Consider the following 17,958-nt stretch of genomic DNA (forward strand, 5'->3'; position numbering starts at 1 on the left):
AAAATTCCGCTTCAGCTTTTTTTAGAAAGTTCTTCAAATTAACAAGTCAACAAGTTTGTTCCTTGCCTGTCGAGATTTTATGGGTGTGACAGCCCAATGACTCAAGGAATTGGTGGAAAAACATGGCTTCCCTGTGATAGCTGTCAACAAAATTGATAAAAAAAAGTTTGGCTTTGTAGACATAGGATCAGAAAATAAGTTAAATGAACTTAGCTCTAAGTTAAAAGGACAGATGTTTAAAAATTCCGTCATCGTGGCTGATAGAGTCAAAGAGAATAAAGAAGTTGAGAAGGATAAAGAATCACAACCTGTAGAATCAATATCACTCCTCGATCGACTTTTCTGCGTCAAGGGTCTCACAAAATTTGTTAGCAAGAAAACGCTGGTTCATGTTTTCAAGAAATCCGAATCTGGTTATCCCTAGTTCGAAAGGGAATGCCCTGAGAGATGCGCTAATCATTTTCCACAAGCCTGAGGAAGTCTCTAGAGCGGTAAAAGAGTACCAAGGCTGGAAGCTGGAGAGGTTGATCTCTGTGGCATCCATCGAAAATGACCTCACCATTAGAAGATAAGTTAAATGAACTTAGCTCTAAGCTAAAAGGACAGATGTTTAAAAATTCCGCTTCAGCTTTTTTTCAAAAGTTGTTCAAATTAACAAGTCAACAAGTTTGTTCCTTGCCTGTCGAGATTTTATGGGTGTGACCGCCCAATAACTCAAGGAATTGGTGGAAAAACATGGCTTCCCTGTGATAGCTGTCAACAAAATTGATAAAAAAAAGTTTGGCTTTGTAGACATCGGATCAGAAAATAAGTTAAATAAACTTAGCTCTAAGTTAAAAGGACAGATGTTTAAAAATTACGTCATCGTGGCTGATAGAGTCAAAGAGAATAAAGAAGTTGAGAAGGATAAAGAATCACAACCTGTAGAATCAATATCACTCCTCGATCGACTTTTCTGCGTCAAGGGTCTGGGTGGAAAAAAGCTGTAGCTGGAGAGGTTGATCACTGTGGCATCCATCGAAAATGACCTCACCATCAGAAGATAAGTTAAATGAACTTAGCTCTAAGCTAAAAGGACAGATGTTTAAAAATTCCGCTTCAGCTTTTTTTAGAAGGTTGTTCAAATTAACAAGTCAACAAGTTTGTTCCTTGCCTGTCGAGATTTTATGGGTGTGACAGCCCAATAACTCAAGGAATTGGTGGAAAAACATGGCTTCCCTGTGATGGCTGTCAACAAAATTGATAAAAAAAAGTTTGGCTTTGAAGACATCGGATCAGAAAATAAGTTAAATAAACTTAGCTCTAAGTTAAAAGGACAGATGTTTAAAAATTACGTCATCGTGGCTGATAGAGTCAAAGAGAATAAAGAAGTTGAGAAGGATAAAGAATCACAACCTGTAGAATCAATATCACTCCTCGATCGACTTTTCTGCGTCAAGGGTCTGGGTGGAAAAAAGCTGTAGCTGGAGAGGTTGATCACTGTGGCATCCATCGAAAATGACCTCACCATCAGAAGATAAGTTAAATGAACTTAGCTCTAAGCTAAAAGGACAGATGTTTAAAAATTCCGCTTCAGCTTTTTTTAGAAAGTTGTTCAAATTAACAAGTCAACAAGTTTGTTCCTTGCCTGTCGAGATTTTATGGGTGTGACAGCCCAATAACTCAAGGAATTGGTGGAAAAACATGGCTTCCCTGTGATAGCTGTCAACAAAATTGATAAAAAAAAGTTTGGCTTTGTAGACATCGGATCAGAAAATAAGTTAAATAAACTTAGCTCTAAGTTAAAAGGACAGATGTTTAAAAATTACGTCATCGTGGCTGATAGAGTCAAAGAGAATAAAGAAGTTGAGAAGGATAAAGAATCACAACCTGTAGAATCAATATCACTCCTCGATCGACTTTTCTGCGTCAAGGGTCTGGGTGGAAAAAAGCTGTAGCTGGAGAGGTTGATCACTGTGGCATCCATCGAAAATGACCTCACCATCAGAAGATAAGTTAAATGAACTTAGCTCTAAGCTAAAAGGACAGATGTTTAAAAATTCCGCTTCAGCTTTTTTAAAAAAGTTGTTCAAATTAACAAGTCAACAAGTTTGTTCCTTGCCTGTCGAGATTTTATGGGTGTGACAGCCCAATAACTCAAGGAATTGGTGGAAAAACATGGCTTCCCTGTGATAGCTGTCAACAAAATTGATAAAAAAAAGTTTGGCTTTGTAGACATCGGATCAGAAAATAAGTTAAATAAACTTAGCTCTAAGTTAAAAGGACAGATGTTTAAAAATTCCGTCATCGTGGCTGATAGAGTCAAAGAGAATAAAGAAGTTGAGAAGGATAAAGAATCACAACCTGTAGAATCAATATCACTCCTCGATCGACTTCACAAAAGGGACTCACAAAATTTGTTAGCAAGAAAACGCTGGTTGATGTCTTCAAGAAATCCGAATCTGTGGTTATCCCTAGTTCGAAGGGGAATGCCCTGAGAGATGTGCTATTCATTTTCCACAAGCCTGAGGAAGTCACTAGAGCCGTAAAAGAGTGCCAAGGCTGGGAGCTGGGTGGAGAAAGAAAGAAGAAAAGCGTTTGAAACATTAGATACAGTAAGATTTGTTATTGCAAGAACTTCTTGTTCCAAACCGTAAACTGAAGACTTTTATTCAGCATCAACTTTCATTTCATTTTAGACCTTTTAAATCAAAACCCAGAACAAGAGAAGTTGCAGGTCGAAAAAATTAGAAAAAAAAGTTACATTTCATTTTAGAGCTTTTGAATCGAAACCTAGAACAAGAGAAGTTGTTACTTTCCATATTGGTCAAGTTGGGGGATCCTTCAACAAAAGTTATTTTTTGTCAAACATGAAACTAAATAAAGAGGATATTATATTATATGCAATTTGTATTTTGTCAAACATGAAACTAAATAAAGAGGATAATATACAATATACAATTTGTATTTTGTCAAACATGAAACTAAATAAAGAAGAAAATAATCTGGCTTCTCGTCTAATTGGCATCCATTTCAACTTCTTCAAGCTATACATAGGAAAAGAAGAAGTTGATACAAAGATATTGAGAGCTGTGTTGCCCGAATGAAGACGGACGCCATGATTGAGCTGATGGAAGCATTGTACACAATCATTCATCTAACTAAATTCAACACAAGTCTTCAAGCTCTTATGTTACTGCACCAGGTCATGGATGTCAGCTTTTGAATCGAAACCCAGAACAAGAGAAGTTGTTACTTTCCATATTGGTAAACAAGTTGGGGGATCCTTCAACAAAAGTTATTTTTTGTCAAACATGAAACTAAATAAAAAGAATCTTTCAACAAATGTTCATCTCCTCAACAAGGTTATTGTTGAACATCCAAAAATGAAGCTAGTAACTGCTGTAGAAGTTGAAAGGTTGCTTAGTTCTATGCAATTTGTATTTTGTCAAACATGAAACTAAATAAAGAGGAAAATGATCTGGCTTCTCGTCTAACTAAATTCGGTTAAACAACTTCAAGGCCGTGAGGAAGATGCTGGTCGACGAAAATTTTCCAAATTGTGGTATAAACCGGTGAGCCTTAAAACAAAACGTGGAGCGTTGGGTTACGTTGTTGAGCCATTAGGGACCCATGAAAACATGAAATGCTAATTTTTTGATAATTTCTTTATGTTATGGTTTAACTACAATCGTCCCAGTAACATTCATGTCGTCCCAACTGGCCTAAGCATGCCAGTGGAAAAATTGATAAAACCAAAGATACCGTGGTTGAAAAATTCTGGTCTGCCATTTGTTTTAATAAAAATTTTCTGGTTTACTCTTATCGATATAGTTTTGATTTTGTTAAAAATGTACTGAAACTGAACATATTGCTTGTATGTTTATATTATATATATTTAAATGATTTAACATTTTTATAAATCTACAACTTATAGTTTACATGATTTTTATGATGAGTGTGGTTGATAGTTAATGCTTTGACACAACGTGGTTAAATTATCGTTTAATCTTTAATAAATTTCGTCATTAAGCTGACTCTGTTATTGTTCCTGGTTCTATTCGTATTTTGTTTTTTTTTATATTATTTTTATTTGTTAATTTGTTCATTTCATGCCTTAACTGGAAATAAAAGTAAAATATTTTTATCTTGTTCTTTTTTTTTACACATTCACATACACACGCATGCGAACGCTAGGCAATTGAAACATGCCAAAACCATTAAAAATTAAAATTATTACAAAGTTTGATACCATCGAATAATCAACAGAGGTGTTGAATATTTAATTCAACAAGTTTTTTAAAAAAAGTTTGGTTCAAAATTGAAGACATGGTGGTCTTATGTTCGTTGCTGTGCGAAACAGTCAGTCCGATGGAAAGCTGATCACTGCTTCGAGACATTTCAAAACATGATGCGGTCAAACATACCGCCGTATGAGTTTTTACATTTTACAGCCGCAATTCATTAATGATAATTTCACGTTAGAAAAATTTGCAACTCCTCTGAAGCATCTGGGTTATACATACGTACATACATGCTGGTAAAAACAGCCGCGGTTGAAGAGCTGATTATTGAGATAAAACATACATATTAATATTTATATGTATTTACATACACATAGCCTATCCTAAAAAATACGTACATTAATGCGTACATGCACACCTACATAAATGCTTACACACATACATACATATATACATACTACATACGCATATATACATACGTACGTACATACATACATGCATGCTTATATGTTGTACACAAACATCACTATATATAGAGAGTAAGAATTCGCCAGAAATGAAAAACTCATCTATAAATTTTTATCCTACCAGCCTTCGACCTACTTCTCTCTTCTACGATTGGCGGGAGGAGTACCATTTCTATTCTGCTATTGGCCGGCCAGTTCGCCACCACACTACGTCACGCAAGCCTCATTCCGATTGGACGGTGGTTGAATGGATCGGATTCTTCTTAAGTGCTGGAAATTGCAGTCGGAATAAATATCTATCAATAATATGATTATTATTATGAATAAATTATAACTATTCAATATAAATATTTGTAAATATGGTCTGTCTCGACATGATAATAATTAATAAAAGATAAAGAACGAACGAAAGATTGTATTTCCTATAGTTAAATACGTAAATTCGAAGATGATGATGATGATGATGATGGGGGCAATTTTATCATTAGCAAGTAAGTTAAAAAAATGATTAAAATAAATATTCATTTATTTTATTAAATAAATAATTAAATGTAAACTTGTGTAAATACATGTGCGCGTGTGTGTACGTACGTGAGAATATATGTGTGCGTGTGTGTATGTGTGTGTGTGTACATACAAGCATCCATACACCATACATACATGCATACATACATACATACATACAGACGCACACACACATGCACAAAGGTTTGATAGCTCTTGGTATATCAAATGCCAGCGTCTTGGATGTAGAGCAAATTTTAATTCAGCAACATCAACAGCAACAGCAGCAACAAAATGATGATGGTCTTCATCAGCATGAAAAACATCCCCATACTCAAAAATATGATCCGCTGTTTCCGTCACCAACATCCCCACCATCATCACCATCATTTACATCATCATCATCATCAATATCATCATCATCACTATTATCATCATCATCATCATCAATATCATCATCATCATCAATATCATCATTGTTATCTGATGAGGAATACCTATTGAAATATTTATTTGAGGATTACAATCCATCAGCTCGGCCCGTCATGCGTTCGAACCAGGTAGTCGAGGTTAACCTGAGATTCTCTCTTCTTCAAATTCAAGAACTGGTTGGTTGGTCGGATGAATGAATGTAAGATAGGATGAAATAGATGGAATGAATTATTGACTGACTGAATGAATGAGTGAATGAATGAATGAACGAACGATTGAATGAAAGAAGAAGAAAATAATAATTAACTTATAAAAAATGCATCCAATTAAAAACAGAACGTACGTAACCAGATCTTAACATCGACCGGCTTTCTTATTCTAGTTAGCCATAATTTCACCATAATTATTATTATTATTATGTTTTTCACTCTATTGGCATTCCTCAGATGATAGTTCTGTGATTAAATGCTTTGTTGAGCAAATAACTTTTTAACTCTCTTCTGAGATCTTTTCCCTGGAACAATTTGCTTCAATTTTGTTGGAAGATCATTCCATACCTTGGGCAGGGCAGAGCGACCTGCACACATCTGTCAGCCAGTCTTGTCCTAAAAGAAACTGATTTATTCGTCTAAAATAGAAATTCCAAATATAAGTGGATAACAGAGTAGTAGCCAGGGTATTTTTCGCCCGGGGACAAACTATAAAATTGGCGCCCCCACATGTTTTATACGATAACACCCCCCACATGGCTGGCCCAATCACATGTATTATACGTCAACATTTTAAAAATTACAAAAACAACTCAAATTTTAATGGAAAATTGTATTTAAAGATAAAACATAAATATACAAATTATAACATATGATTTAGTCACTTTCGAAGATAATTTACATAGTTTACAATGGATTTATTTTTCTAGATTTTACTCAGATACGATAGTATAATACTTTATAAAATTCGGCAGCGACAAACACACAGGCTATACATGCTGTGATAGAAATGGATCTCCCTGCATTTAAACCCGGCTACTGAAACACAGCTGCCAGGCGCCTTAACCATCACGCTATCGCATTGTCCATTTAATAATAATAATGATAATAATAATTATAATAATAATAATAATAATAATTTGTTAATTAACGCTGTAATTTAGGAATGGTCAGACGAAAGACTGGCGTGGAGTAAAAATATAAGCAGCCTGGATGAACTCGTTGTCAAAGGCGATAATATATGGACGCCAGAATTTGCAGTTATCAATGGGTAAAGTATGAATGAATGAGTGAATGAATGAGTGAATGAATGAATGAGTGAATGAATGAGTGAGTGAATGAATGAATGAATAAATGATGAATGAATAAATGAACAACAACAACGACAACATCAATAACAAAAATTTACAATTAATTCACAATTAATTTAAAAGGGTGGATAGCATATACGGAGAGTACAGTGAATTCCAGGCCATCATCAAGCCGAACGGAACCATCAGATGGGAGCCTGGAGGCATCTTTAAGACCATGTGCAGTATCAATATCGCCTACTATCCTTTCGATACTCAATCGTATGTAGTTCTACTTTGATTGGGTGATTGTCTGAATGAATGAATGAATGAATGAATGAATGAATGAGTGAGTGAGTGAGTGAGTGAATGAATGAATGAATGAATGAATGAATGAATGAATGAATGAATAATTATAATTAGATGCGTCATGAAATTCGGAGCCTGGTCGTACATAACGACGAAGATGAATCTATCGACTACAGAAACCAGCGTCAGGCGGGACACCTATGAAGAGAATGGTGAATGGGAGGTCATTGTTTTGTCTTACTAATTCTTCAACAACAACAACAACAACGACGACGACACCACTAACAGCATCAACAACAACATCAACAACACCACCAACAACATCAACAACAACACCACCAACAACATCAACAACAACATCAATAACAACATCAACAACAAAATCTCCACCAACATCTCCACCAACAACATCAACAACAACATCACCACCAACAACATCAACAACGACACCAACAAACCAACAGGTAACTTCGACAAGCGCCGAGCGCCAGGAGTTTGCATTTGAAGACTTTCCGACGGCTCGCTACTCCTACATCCAGTTCTCAATCGAGCTGAAGCGAAGACACACCTTCTACATAATGAATGTTATAGTTCCTGGCCTCCTTACTTCAACAGTTCTACTCTCACTTTTCTACTGCGTTCCATCGCAAAAAGTGTGTACTTTTATGTACGTGTGTAATACATTATTCAAAAGAATCAATCCAGAACCAATTATTCAGAAGAATCAATACATTATTCAGAAGAATCAATAGATTATTTAGTAGAATCAATACATTATTCAAAAGAATCAATACATTATTCAGAAGAATCAATACATTATTCAAAAGTATCAATACATTATTCAGAAGTATCAATACATTATTCAGAAGAATCAACACTACTTTGCATGTGATGGACCTGCATTCAAACCCCGTCACCGAAACACAGCACCAGGCGCCTTAACCACTACACTATCAAACTGCAAACAAAAAACTCGTTAAAAGGTGCACATAGGTGTGGCCGCACTGCTTTCATTCAGACTCTTCCTTGTTAATGTAGCCGATACTGTGCCCAGAACCTCTGATCATGTTCCTCTCCTGGGTTGGTTGCAGTTTTACGATGTTTTCCAGACTTTTTGTTCGTATTTTTGTGTATTTTGCACGCATTTTTGCTGTATTCTTTCAAAAAATGTGATTGCTAAGAATGGATTTTAGTAGTTGACACAATCGTAACGACATCAAGTATAATACTAGCTCGTAAAAAGTTCATTTCTACACAGGCAAGACAAACACACCACACCAAGCAAAAATGTACACACACACACACACACACACACACCCACTGATTCACACACACACACGCACACACACAAACGAAAAAAAATGTACATGCTGAGACATGCAAACACCACACTCCAGGCGTATACCTAACATGTACGATGGCAATCACAACTCTGGCAATGGTGGCAACAGTCTTCGTCGGTAATTTGTACGAGAGGAAAGATAGACCAGTCCCCAAGTGGGTCAAGACCCTTTTGTTTGGGCACATGGCAAAAATACTCTGTATGAGACATCATGTGGCCAACCAGATAGGCGGAGCTAGTAGTGGAGGAAGTAATAAGAGGAGGAGGAAGAAAAGAAGAGGAGAAACTAGAGAGATTACGGATAAGTTAGTGAAAGATTTTTTGATGAAATGTTATATTTGTTTTGTTAGACTGGAAATTGAATTGCTTAAATGTTGTGTTTGCATGAAGGAAATGGAAATTTTTTACTTTTTAGATGGAAAAATCGTCATAAAAATAAAGTTAACTCGGACGACGATGAGAACAACTTCAAAATAATTTCCTGTTTCCGCAACAGCAGCAGCAACCTCTTCCGTTGTTCATCGTCATCCTGTCTGGCGGACATGTCCCAGTGTGTTGGGTCGTCATCGAAAAACAGCGCCGACAACACAGATGACGACAATTCATCGGAGATCAAACTGGATGAAGAGATGCACATGATGGCCACCTACAATCCAAGAAACAGGCGCACAAAAATTAAAACTCAAAAAGCGACTAAAAATGTCCGTGAAGATGAAATCCAAGACTCAAAAAAGCCGAAGAAAGTGGAAAGATCAAGATCATTCGATGTTTCATCGGCTCTTGCCATGATGGCTAAACGTCAAATCGGAGATTTGGACCGATTAAAATCGGGAATGGCCACTAAAACTCCAAACGTCCTTCAAATTCCGATCTCATCTTTGACACTCTCTCCACCACCAAACCTTCAGGTCGAAGTTAACGACAAGCAGAAAAAATTAGAAACAGCATTCACGGACGAAACAAACGTCGGATTACGTTGCAGAAACGCGACCACCGCCTCTGCGACGATCGACACACCAGACGACAATCCGGACACCACGACTAGTTCCTGCTCCACTCCCAACCGACAAGTCCTGGAGAAGAAAAAAACCCAAATTCTGAATTACTCGAAAGATTGGGCGCATCTAGCGGCCGTTTGCGACAGATTTTTTTTTTGGCTCTGCTTCTGTTTCATCCTGGGAACGACAGCGATGCTCTTCCATCCGAAACTATTCAGAAGGTCGCTGGCAGACAATATCTGATCTCGTATGCTTGTATAGCTAGGTGCGTGTGTGTAAGAGAGAGAGAGAGAGAGAGAGAGAGAGAGAGAGAGAGAGAGAGAGAGAGAGAGAGAGAGAGAGAGAGAGAGAGAGTGAAGTTATGAAAGTACTACTCATCGAAAGTAATCATGACATTGATGATAATGTAACCATGACATCGATGATAATGTAATCATGATATTGATGATAATACTAACCACATAGAGCGATGACAGCCGTAAGAGAACTACTTGAAAATTACTTTAATAAGCAAATAAGTATTTAACAGCGTTCAATCAATAATTTTTCCCATTCAAACATTGAAGGGTATCTTTTCTTATCTAACGACGATAAGATGGCTTTATAAAATGTGTGTTTCAATTTTCCACAATAGGCCGCGCCTGTTGCTCTGTTCATTATACGCTTCTGCATATATGTTTGTATCACACCATTGACATTCTAATTATGCTATGCACATTACGTTGAAAAAAAATTCTTCTGAACTATCACAAAAACAGTAACTGACAAACACACACACACACGCACGCACGCACACACATACACACGCACGCACACACACACATTCATAAAAAAATATAAATATTTTACAAGAGTTTATCGACGGCTTATGCACGCGCTAAAACATAAATACGAAAAATTTTTACTAAGGCAAAATTAATTAACCTCAATTATTTGATTGGTTGATTAATTAATCTATTAATTAATTAATTAATTAATAAATAAATTTTATTGAAAAAACTTCCAAATTCAAAAATCTCGTGAAGAAAAGAAACAACGACAGTATAAATGAAAAAATTAAAGAAAAGAGACTTGTTCACATTTAACAATTATAACGTAATAATCATCTTCCTCATCTTCAGCATCACTACCATCATCATCATCACAACTACCATCATCATCATCATCATCATTCCAAAATGGCGGCCTGTAATTTAGCGCATTTCCACATGGCGGCCAAAACCCTCAACAACCCAGTGTCTTTGGGCTTTTCCAAACCTCTCATCAATCTTCTCTTCATTACTGAGATGAATTCTCTGTGACTAAGTTCACCGTCGTCTGGGGACAAAAATCAATCAAACAATCAATCAATCAACAAACCAACCAACCAATCAAACAACCAACCAGCCATCCTAGCCAACCAATCAAACCAGCTAAACCAACCGTTTTCATCAAAGAGTATGAAGACGACGTCAATGAGGTGATCGCTGAGATTCACGTGCGCCACAGTCTTGGCCACATGCTTCAACGTTTCTACAGTGTTCAAAATTAATTATAGGAAGAAAAACATTATCTTCACAATCGTTATCATCATCACCATCATCATCATCATCATCATCTTAATCTCAATCATTACCAACTTAACTAACGTTTATCTATGGAGGCCCCAGCAACGTTGTAAAAAACAAGAGCTACGTCAATGTCGTTGATGTACTTGAGGACTTGGAAGAAATCATAATAATCCTGGAACGATATGCCCTGCATAGCGATAGATAGTGCAGTGCAGAAGATGATGATGGTGATGAAGAAGATGATGATGGTGATGAAGAAGAAGATGAGGAGGCGGTGATGAAGAAGAAGATGACGAGGCGGTGATGATGAAGATGACGAGGCGATGATGATGAAGATGCCGACTGAGGTTGAGTGAGTGATCGATTAAAGTGATTTTAAATGCGAACTGACGACCAAATAAAAGAAAATCGGATTAGGCAAAACTAACTAAGACCATCCATCAAACAAATTAACAGAAAAAATCGGATTAGGTAGAATTAACTTACGGTCCCACCGGCAAAGTTCCTCTTAACCTTCTTCAACATCTTGGACCTCTTATTGAAATTGTGACCAGCGTAGATGATGATGCTATCTGCGAAGTCTCTTTCGCTGATTTTTCCATTCGTCGGTTCATATCTGTTGAACTGTTTGTCGTTGTTATTTGTCGTTGTTGTTTGTTATTATTCTCCTTCTTACCATTTTATCTGTCATCATCATCCTCATTACAATCATTTTTATTATAGTTTTAAAATCTTCATCACTGTTGCTTTAATACTACAACTACGACAACTGCTACAACTACTATTTCTACAACCACTACAAATAATAAACCATCATCATCATCATCATCACCAGCGTCATTTTCTAATCCCTAATCTTACCTCCAACTGCAGCACCTCGGTCATCAGCTGCTTCTGAAAGTCAAGGAACTTCTCCACAGTGAGTTTCTCAGTTAAGTTGGGGCCGAAAAAATAGTTGGCCAATCCTGAACTCATGGACTTTAGGATATTTCCTGTCACGGCGTGATCCCTATGACGCATGCCAACGCAACTGTGTGACCTCAATACTTCTGTGACCTATTTACATATACTTTTCCAATTAAATACTCAATACTGTAGTGACCTATTTACATGAATTTTTCAAATTAAATACTCAATACCGCAGTGACCTATTTGCATAAATTTTTCGAATCAATTACTTTCTAATTAATTTTCCGAATTAATTACCCTATACTTTAGTGACCTATTTCTATTTAATTGGATAATTTTTGTTGAATTAATGCACAAATGAATGAATGAACAGACGTGTCGGCCAGTGAATGAAAGAATAAATTAATGAATGAATTAATGAATTGATTAACAGGTAAATAAATTAATGAATGAGTGAGTGAACAAACAAACTAAATATATTCATAGTTAACGATTTTAATAAATTTGTGATTGGGTATCTTTGCTCAAACAATAAACGAATGAGTAGTTAAATGAATGAGTGAATAAATGAAATAGTATACAAATGAATGAGTTAACAATAGAATGAATGAATTAATAGATAAATTATGCTAATGTACAGACCCTATCAAATTCATCGAAATCTAAGTTACCATCTCCGTTGAAGTCAAACATCTTAAATGAGATCTCGATAGCTCGCGGTGGGGCTGTCAGAGTATCAAACTAATTTTATCAACATCATCACAACCATCATCAGTGGTATCATCATAATAATCGTCTTTGTTATCATCATCAACATTACCCCTGTCATCATCATCATCATCATCATCTTTATCACTATATCAATCATATGAACTAGCAGAAACTTTACGTCGTTAATAATAATTATTCCAAATCAAGAACATCAAGCTGAATTGAAAAGTTCAAACCACAAAAAAAAAACCTAGTCAGAGAAGGGACAAAAATTAAACTACAGTGCTAGATTGAATTGAATGAAGAACATCATGCTAATTTGAAAAATATAGCCTCTAACTCGAGAGAACGACCAACAAGAACATATAATCAGAGAATGAAATGAGGCCATTTTGTCCAAATTTCCAAAATATGCTGTTTCGGCCAAGTCGACTGTCGATTTTGTCAACTTTCGGGTCAAATTTGTCATAGTGGTCCAGCCCTAACCCTAATTTTAGTAATTTTTTTAAGTTACAATGATTTTAGTAAATGAATAAATAACTAATGGTTCTTTTTTTGTCATTATCATTAGCAATGTTTATCATTTCATATTCACCATCACCTTCATCATCATCTTTGTTATCCCATCATCATCATCATCATCATCATCACCTTACTACCAACCCTCTTCCTGTTTTGAGCCAGGAGTAATGGACTTGACGAAATCATCGGGAGTCATGAAGACGGTGGTCGTATCTTTGTCAGTTTGTACTTTCTTTGTGGCAAAATAGCGAAATATTTTGTCTGGGGTCGAGAAATCTCTTACTCTGTTCTCGTACTCTATTATCTGTTTCCAATTTTAATTATTTCTTTGGTTAAAGTTTTCATTTTTTTAGTAAATTTTAATGTTTTAATGCAACAAAAAAATTAAATAACAAATGAAAAAATGGCAATAACCTTTCTTTCCCTGAAACCAACACGTTTCTTTTTAGCTTTCTCATCGGTAGGACATCCACCCCCACCACTACCACTACCAGCTGCACCGGGCGACTCATTGGCATTGGCCCCAGACGAAGACTCCGTTTTATCATCCTCATTTGATGGGGATGCTGCATCGGCTTTGCCCATAAAATTCGGCCAACTATTTAATTATAATTTAATTAATTGAATTTGTATAATAGAAAAGATTATTATACTATTATTAGTATTTCAATTCAAAAACAACTGAGTTTTTTTTATACTTTTAAAAAATTATTCACTAACAAATCTGTCAACAGAGAAACAAAAAGTCCGACACCAATCACTGTCATGTAGGCCGCCTGAAACCACGTGCCCGGCTTCGGAGTTCCGTCGGAGAACTTGGAATATAAATTTTTCAACCTAATTTGTTGCCTGAAGCTGGAGTTAAGTTGGGGAACAACTAAATTGAATTTGTTTGTGAAATTTCGGTAAGTAGAATTTACAGAAATGTGGTGGTTGTTGTTTTTTGTCGTTGTGCTGGCGGTAGCAAAAGAGTGGAAAGAGCAGCGACTGTAGAGACTGCAACTACTTCCCCCTGTAAAAATGACACTGGACGTTTTGAGAGAATTCGAGCGGATAATCTCCTTCAGAATTTTAAATGTTGACATTTTAAAATTAGTTTATTTTGATTAGTTCTTAACGAAGTTTACTGATAAATTTAATGGCTTTTAATTTGTAACAGTAGAAAGACATCTTTTTTTATTTTTAAACAATTTCTTCATTGAAAAGATTAAAAGTTGACGGTAGTATCAAATAATGTATTAAAAAGCATACTATCATATATATAAAATATGTTTATCTTTATATGTTACATTCTATATATGCAAACCGTATAAAAATGAAAGACCATGTTGAAACCACATACAAAATAATACTTCGAGCCAATAGAAAATAAGCTAAAAAGCTAAAATGTAGTTGGATATCACATTTTTATTAATATACACGTGTTCTGTACAACGCAATGTGATGGATCAAAATGTAACATTTGGAAATAGAAGGTTGAGGTCTGTTCGATATTTTTCGAATAAGACAGAGCCACACCTGGAAATATTTTGTATTTAAATTATTATTTATTCAATCATTCATTTATTCATTCAATCATTCATTAACTCATCCATTCGTCTATCTATTCTATTCCATTCTTCAACCAGCGTGAAAAAATATATTAAACCAGTTTCAGTTCATTCGTCTGTTATATCGTTCGATCTTTCAGTAAATCAATCATTGATTTATTTATACATTCACTAATTCATTCATTTTTTAATTCATTCATCAATTTAATCATTCATCCAGCTATTCCATCATTCAAAATAAAGACATATTTAAATCAACACCTCGAAGGAAGACAACACTCCGAAGGAAGAAAAAGAATGGAAATAAACCTTCATCAATCCTTAACCCTCTTCAACCCCCATAAACAAACCTGTACATATCTGGATAAAGTCCATACTTTTTCGTTCCGGCACTTAAAATATGAGGTAGGTGGATGATGAAGTCATTTGGGGCCACCCAGAATTCAAACCCGAGACCGTGGAGTAGGCGGGCGTATGCGATCTTATCGCCCATTCTTTCCATTAAGTCCTCGTTGAAACGGGCCCACAACCATTTCGGTGCCACCACGTACGGTTCGAACGCGTCTTTGAATACTGCCTGGTTAGGTGATAGAGTGAATGAATGAATGAACAGAAAAAATGAATAAAATTGTTTATTTAAAATTGATATAATTTTTTAAAATAGAAGTTATACTCGATACGGTTCAGTCGCAGTAAGCCATCTACTGTAATTTGTAGGCTGATGTCCTAGTTTCCAGCCAGATTTAACGCTGATGAATGAACGAATGACTGAATGACTAAATGAATGAATAGATGAATGAATAGATGAATGAATGAATGAATGAATGAATGAATGAATGAATGAATGAATGAATGAATGAATGAATGAATGGAAAAACTCAAAAGCGAACGAACGAATGAATGAAAGATGAATGAGCGAACAAACGAACAACAAATTGATTAGTTTATTAAATGAATGAAATGAATGAATGAATGAATGAGTGAATGAATGAGTGAATGAATGAATGAGTGAGTGAATGAATGAGTAAGTGAATGATCAAACTACACTAACCCAATTCCGTTAACTGAACCTTTTTCGATTAATTTGAGAAGTTCGCCTTTATTCTTTGGGAACAATTTTTCATCCAAATATATTTCAGACTTGAAAGCAGGTAGCAAGAATATCTAATAAAAATATAATTGAGCGGTTTATTCGATCATTCATGCACTCGTTCATCCACTCATTCATTTATCCACTTAATCATTTATACATGGCAATAGTAATCTTTCTCTTCTTTTTGCTCTTGACTTTTACTCTGCCTTTGGTACTGTTGATCCTGATCATACTATTCTCTTCATAAGGCTGCTAAATCTTTCTTTTAATATTACTGATTCTTGTCTATCTTGGCTTTCTTCTTATTTTTTAATCGTTTTCCTTCTGTTGTTCTCAATAATTCTATTTCTAACTCCTCTACTTTAACTTTCGGTGTACCTCAGAGTTCTATCCTTAGCTCCCTTATATTTATGCTCTGTACTTCTGAAATACCTCGTATTATTAATATTTTTTTTCACTAGTCAACCATATGCTGATGATTCTTAGAGTTATACTTTTTTCCCTCCATCTTATCACAATAGTCTGACTCTGTGTCTTAAACTTAATCCTTTAAAATGTGAATTCGTTTTAATAAATCTAAACGCTCTACTATTCCTCCTATTATCTTACCCAATTCTGAAACTCTTGATATTTCTCACAAGTTTCGTAGTCTAGGCTTTATCTTTGATTCTAGTATGTCTCTTTCTTCTCAGACTAATAGTGTTGCTTGAAGTTCTTACTTTCATCTACGTAGTATAAAAAAAACTTTTGCCTTTTCTTGACGATCCTACTTTTCTCCTTCTTGTTACTTCGTTAGTCTTATCTAGAATTGATTATTGTAACTCGCTCTACTATAGCCTTCCTTATTCTACACATAATTGATATATTAATTGAACCTGAACGCGCCGGTTTACAATCGTCTTCTTGTTCTCACTTCTTCTTAACTCGTGTTAAACACTCTTTTGCTAAATCGGCATTTACTTTTTCTGGCCCTTTTCTCTGGAACTCTCTACCTCCTTCTCTGACTACTTCTCAATTACTTTAGAAGTTCAGAGCGGATCTCAAGACCTATCTGTTTGCAAAATTCATTGAGGAGCCTTGTTGAACATCGCGGAAACCACGCTTTATAAACTAATTGGTTGATTGATTTGTTCATTCATTCATTCATTAAATTATCCATTCATTCATTGATGTATTAATTCATCTAATGGAGATGTGCATTAATAGAAACAACACAACCGTGTTATAAATATAGTAGAATCGAACCTTTTTAACCGAATTTCCATTCGATTTGATCATGTTCTGAAGACTTCGGTATGCTCCTTTGTTTGGTATCAAATCGATATCGATATAGAAGTTGTAATCGGCGAAACTGTTGTTGAGCAGCACATTCCTCATGTAGTTGATCGGGTTGTGACCCTGAAGGTGAGTAGGTATTGTAATTCGGCATAAAAATATGTACCGGATAATAATCGACCGACAGCTAAGATGAATGTCGGGACATTTTTACAAATCACCACCAACACCATCACCATCTTAACTAACGTCTCTTTTATAGACCAAATGGACATCCAACCTCCTAACAATATCTTTCCGGCTCAAAATGGCAGATGACCTTATTATGAAATCTAGGTTATGGTAGGCATCATGTTCACTGACGTACAACAGAATGCCAAGGGGTCCAGGCCATTCCTCAACGAACCTCTCCAGCGAGGACAGCCTATCCAAGGTCGACACAGATAGCGCCATAATGCTTGGCGACTATATGGGTGGATTAATTATGTGTGAATTGATGAATGGGTAGATGAATTGATAGATGAATGAATGAATGAACGAGCAAAAGAGTTATTCACTAAATTGAGAACTACATTAACCTCGTCCTTGACATTGACAAAGTCAGCGACGTAGTTATCAACGAGGTGACCATAGTAGTGCAAGTGAGTTCTCCTCTTAGCATAGGCGAGACTCAGGAAAATTTCGCAACCAAATAAGTTTGTATTATTTGGCTTAGGTGGAAGTGGCGCTGACAGCCACAACGAAGATGGCGATGATGAGGAAGAAGATGGCGATGATGAGGAAGAAGATGGCGA

At 35.8% G+C, this 17,958-nt stretch overlaps 5 protein-coding genes across 5 annotated transcripts in view; 3 read left to right on the top strand and 2 right to left on the bottom strand.

Moving 5' to 3' along the window:
• The window catches only part of HELRODRAFT_164665 (hypothetical protein), a gene marked incomplete at both ends in the record, with an annotated part of 5,260 nt that extends 4,688 nt beyond the window's left edge, over positions 1 to 572 (top strand). The window contains one exon of the mRNA XM_009030671.1: positions 425 to 572. Coding sequence (XP_009028919.1) covers positions 425 to 572 — 148 coding nt within the window. The remainder of the gene's footprint in view (positions 1 to 424) is intronic.
• Positions 573 to 1,223: 651 nt separating this feature from the next.
• Positions 1,224 to 3,632, top strand: HELRODRAFT_164666 (hypothetical protein; the record flags this gene model as incomplete). Its single annotated transcript, XM_009030672.1, has 8 exons — positions 1,224 to 1,440; positions 1,514 to 1,614; positions 1,668 to 1,914; positions 1,988 to 2,088; positions 2,384 to 2,575; positions 2,700 to 2,832; positions 3,157 to 3,276; positions 3,502 to 3,632. 8 exons carry the CDS (start codon positions 1,224 to 1,226, stop codon positions 3,630 to 3,632), a joined length of 1,242 nt encoding a protein of 413 aa, XP_009028920.1.
• Positions 3,633 to 5,646: 2,014 nt separating this feature from the next.
• On the top strand, positions 5,647 to 8,772 carry HELRODRAFT_131728 (hypothetical protein; the record flags this gene model as incomplete). Its single annotated transcript, XM_009030673.1, has 8 exons — positions 5,647 to 5,802; positions 5,963 to 6,007; positions 6,780 to 6,886; positions 7,050 to 7,187; positions 7,329 to 7,443; positions 7,700 to 7,867; positions 8,198 to 8,294; positions 8,612 to 8,772. Coding segments are annotated over 8 exons (987 nt in total), but the record flags the coding sequence as incomplete, so codon positions are not given.
• Positions 8,773 to 10,722: 1,950 nt separating this feature from the next.
• HELRODRAFT_69384 (hypothetical protein) lies at positions 10,723 to 13,831 on the bottom strand (the record flags this gene model as incomplete). The annotated part of the gene is made up of 9 exons (XM_009030570.1): positions 10,723 to 10,871; positions 10,977 to 11,066; positions 11,183 to 11,291; positions 11,591 to 11,728; positions 11,966 to 12,160; positions 12,656 to 12,738; positions 13,065 to 13,211; positions 13,388 to 13,550; positions 13,661 to 13,831. The coding sequence occupies 9 exons, from the start codon at positions 13,829 to 13,831 to the stop codon at positions 10,723 to 10,725; spliced, it is 1,245 nt and encodes a 414-aa protein (XP_009028818.1).
• A 629-nt stretch (positions 13,832 to 14,460) lies between these two features.
• HELRODRAFT_107993 (hypothetical protein) lies at positions 14,461 to 17,958 on the bottom strand. Its single transcript, XM_009030674.1, has 7 exons — positions 17,743 to 17,958; positions 17,414 to 17,629; positions 17,144 to 17,287; positions 15,848 to 15,960; positions 15,470 to 15,545; positions 15,147 to 15,373; positions 14,461 to 14,764 (listed from the first exon to the last, which is right to left on the bottom strand). The coding sequence occupies exons 2-7, from the start codon at positions 17,615 to 17,617 to the stop codon at positions 14,695 to 14,697; spliced, it is 834 nt and encodes a 277-aa protein (XP_009028922.1). The 5' UTR covers positions 17,618 to 17,629; positions 17,743 to 17,958; the 3' UTR covers positions 14,461 to 14,694.

This window comes from Helobdella robusta (genome assembly GCF_000326865.2).
Source record: "Helobdella robusta unplaced genomic scaffold HELROscaffold_7, whole genome shotgun sequence".
Classification (NCBI taxonomy): Eukaryota; Metazoa; Annelida; class Clitellata; order Rhynchobdellida; family Glossiphoniidae; genus Helobdella; species Helobdella robusta.

Excerpts from the sequence above, each read along its gene's own strand:
- HELRODRAFT_107993 (XM_009030674.1), bottom strand. The coding sequence starts at position 17,617 with ATGGCGCTATCTGTGTCGACCTTGGATAGGCTGTCCTCGCTGGAGAGG. Across the intron at positions 15,961-17,143 it reads TCAAATCGAATGGAAATTCG|ATATTCTTGCTACCTGCTTT; the intron begins GTTAAAAAGGTT and ends TATTTTTATTAG. Across the intron at positions 15,374-15,469 it reads CTGCGACTGAACCGTATCGA|GCAGTATTCAAAGACGCGTT; the intron begins GTATAACTTCTA and ends TCACCTAACCAG.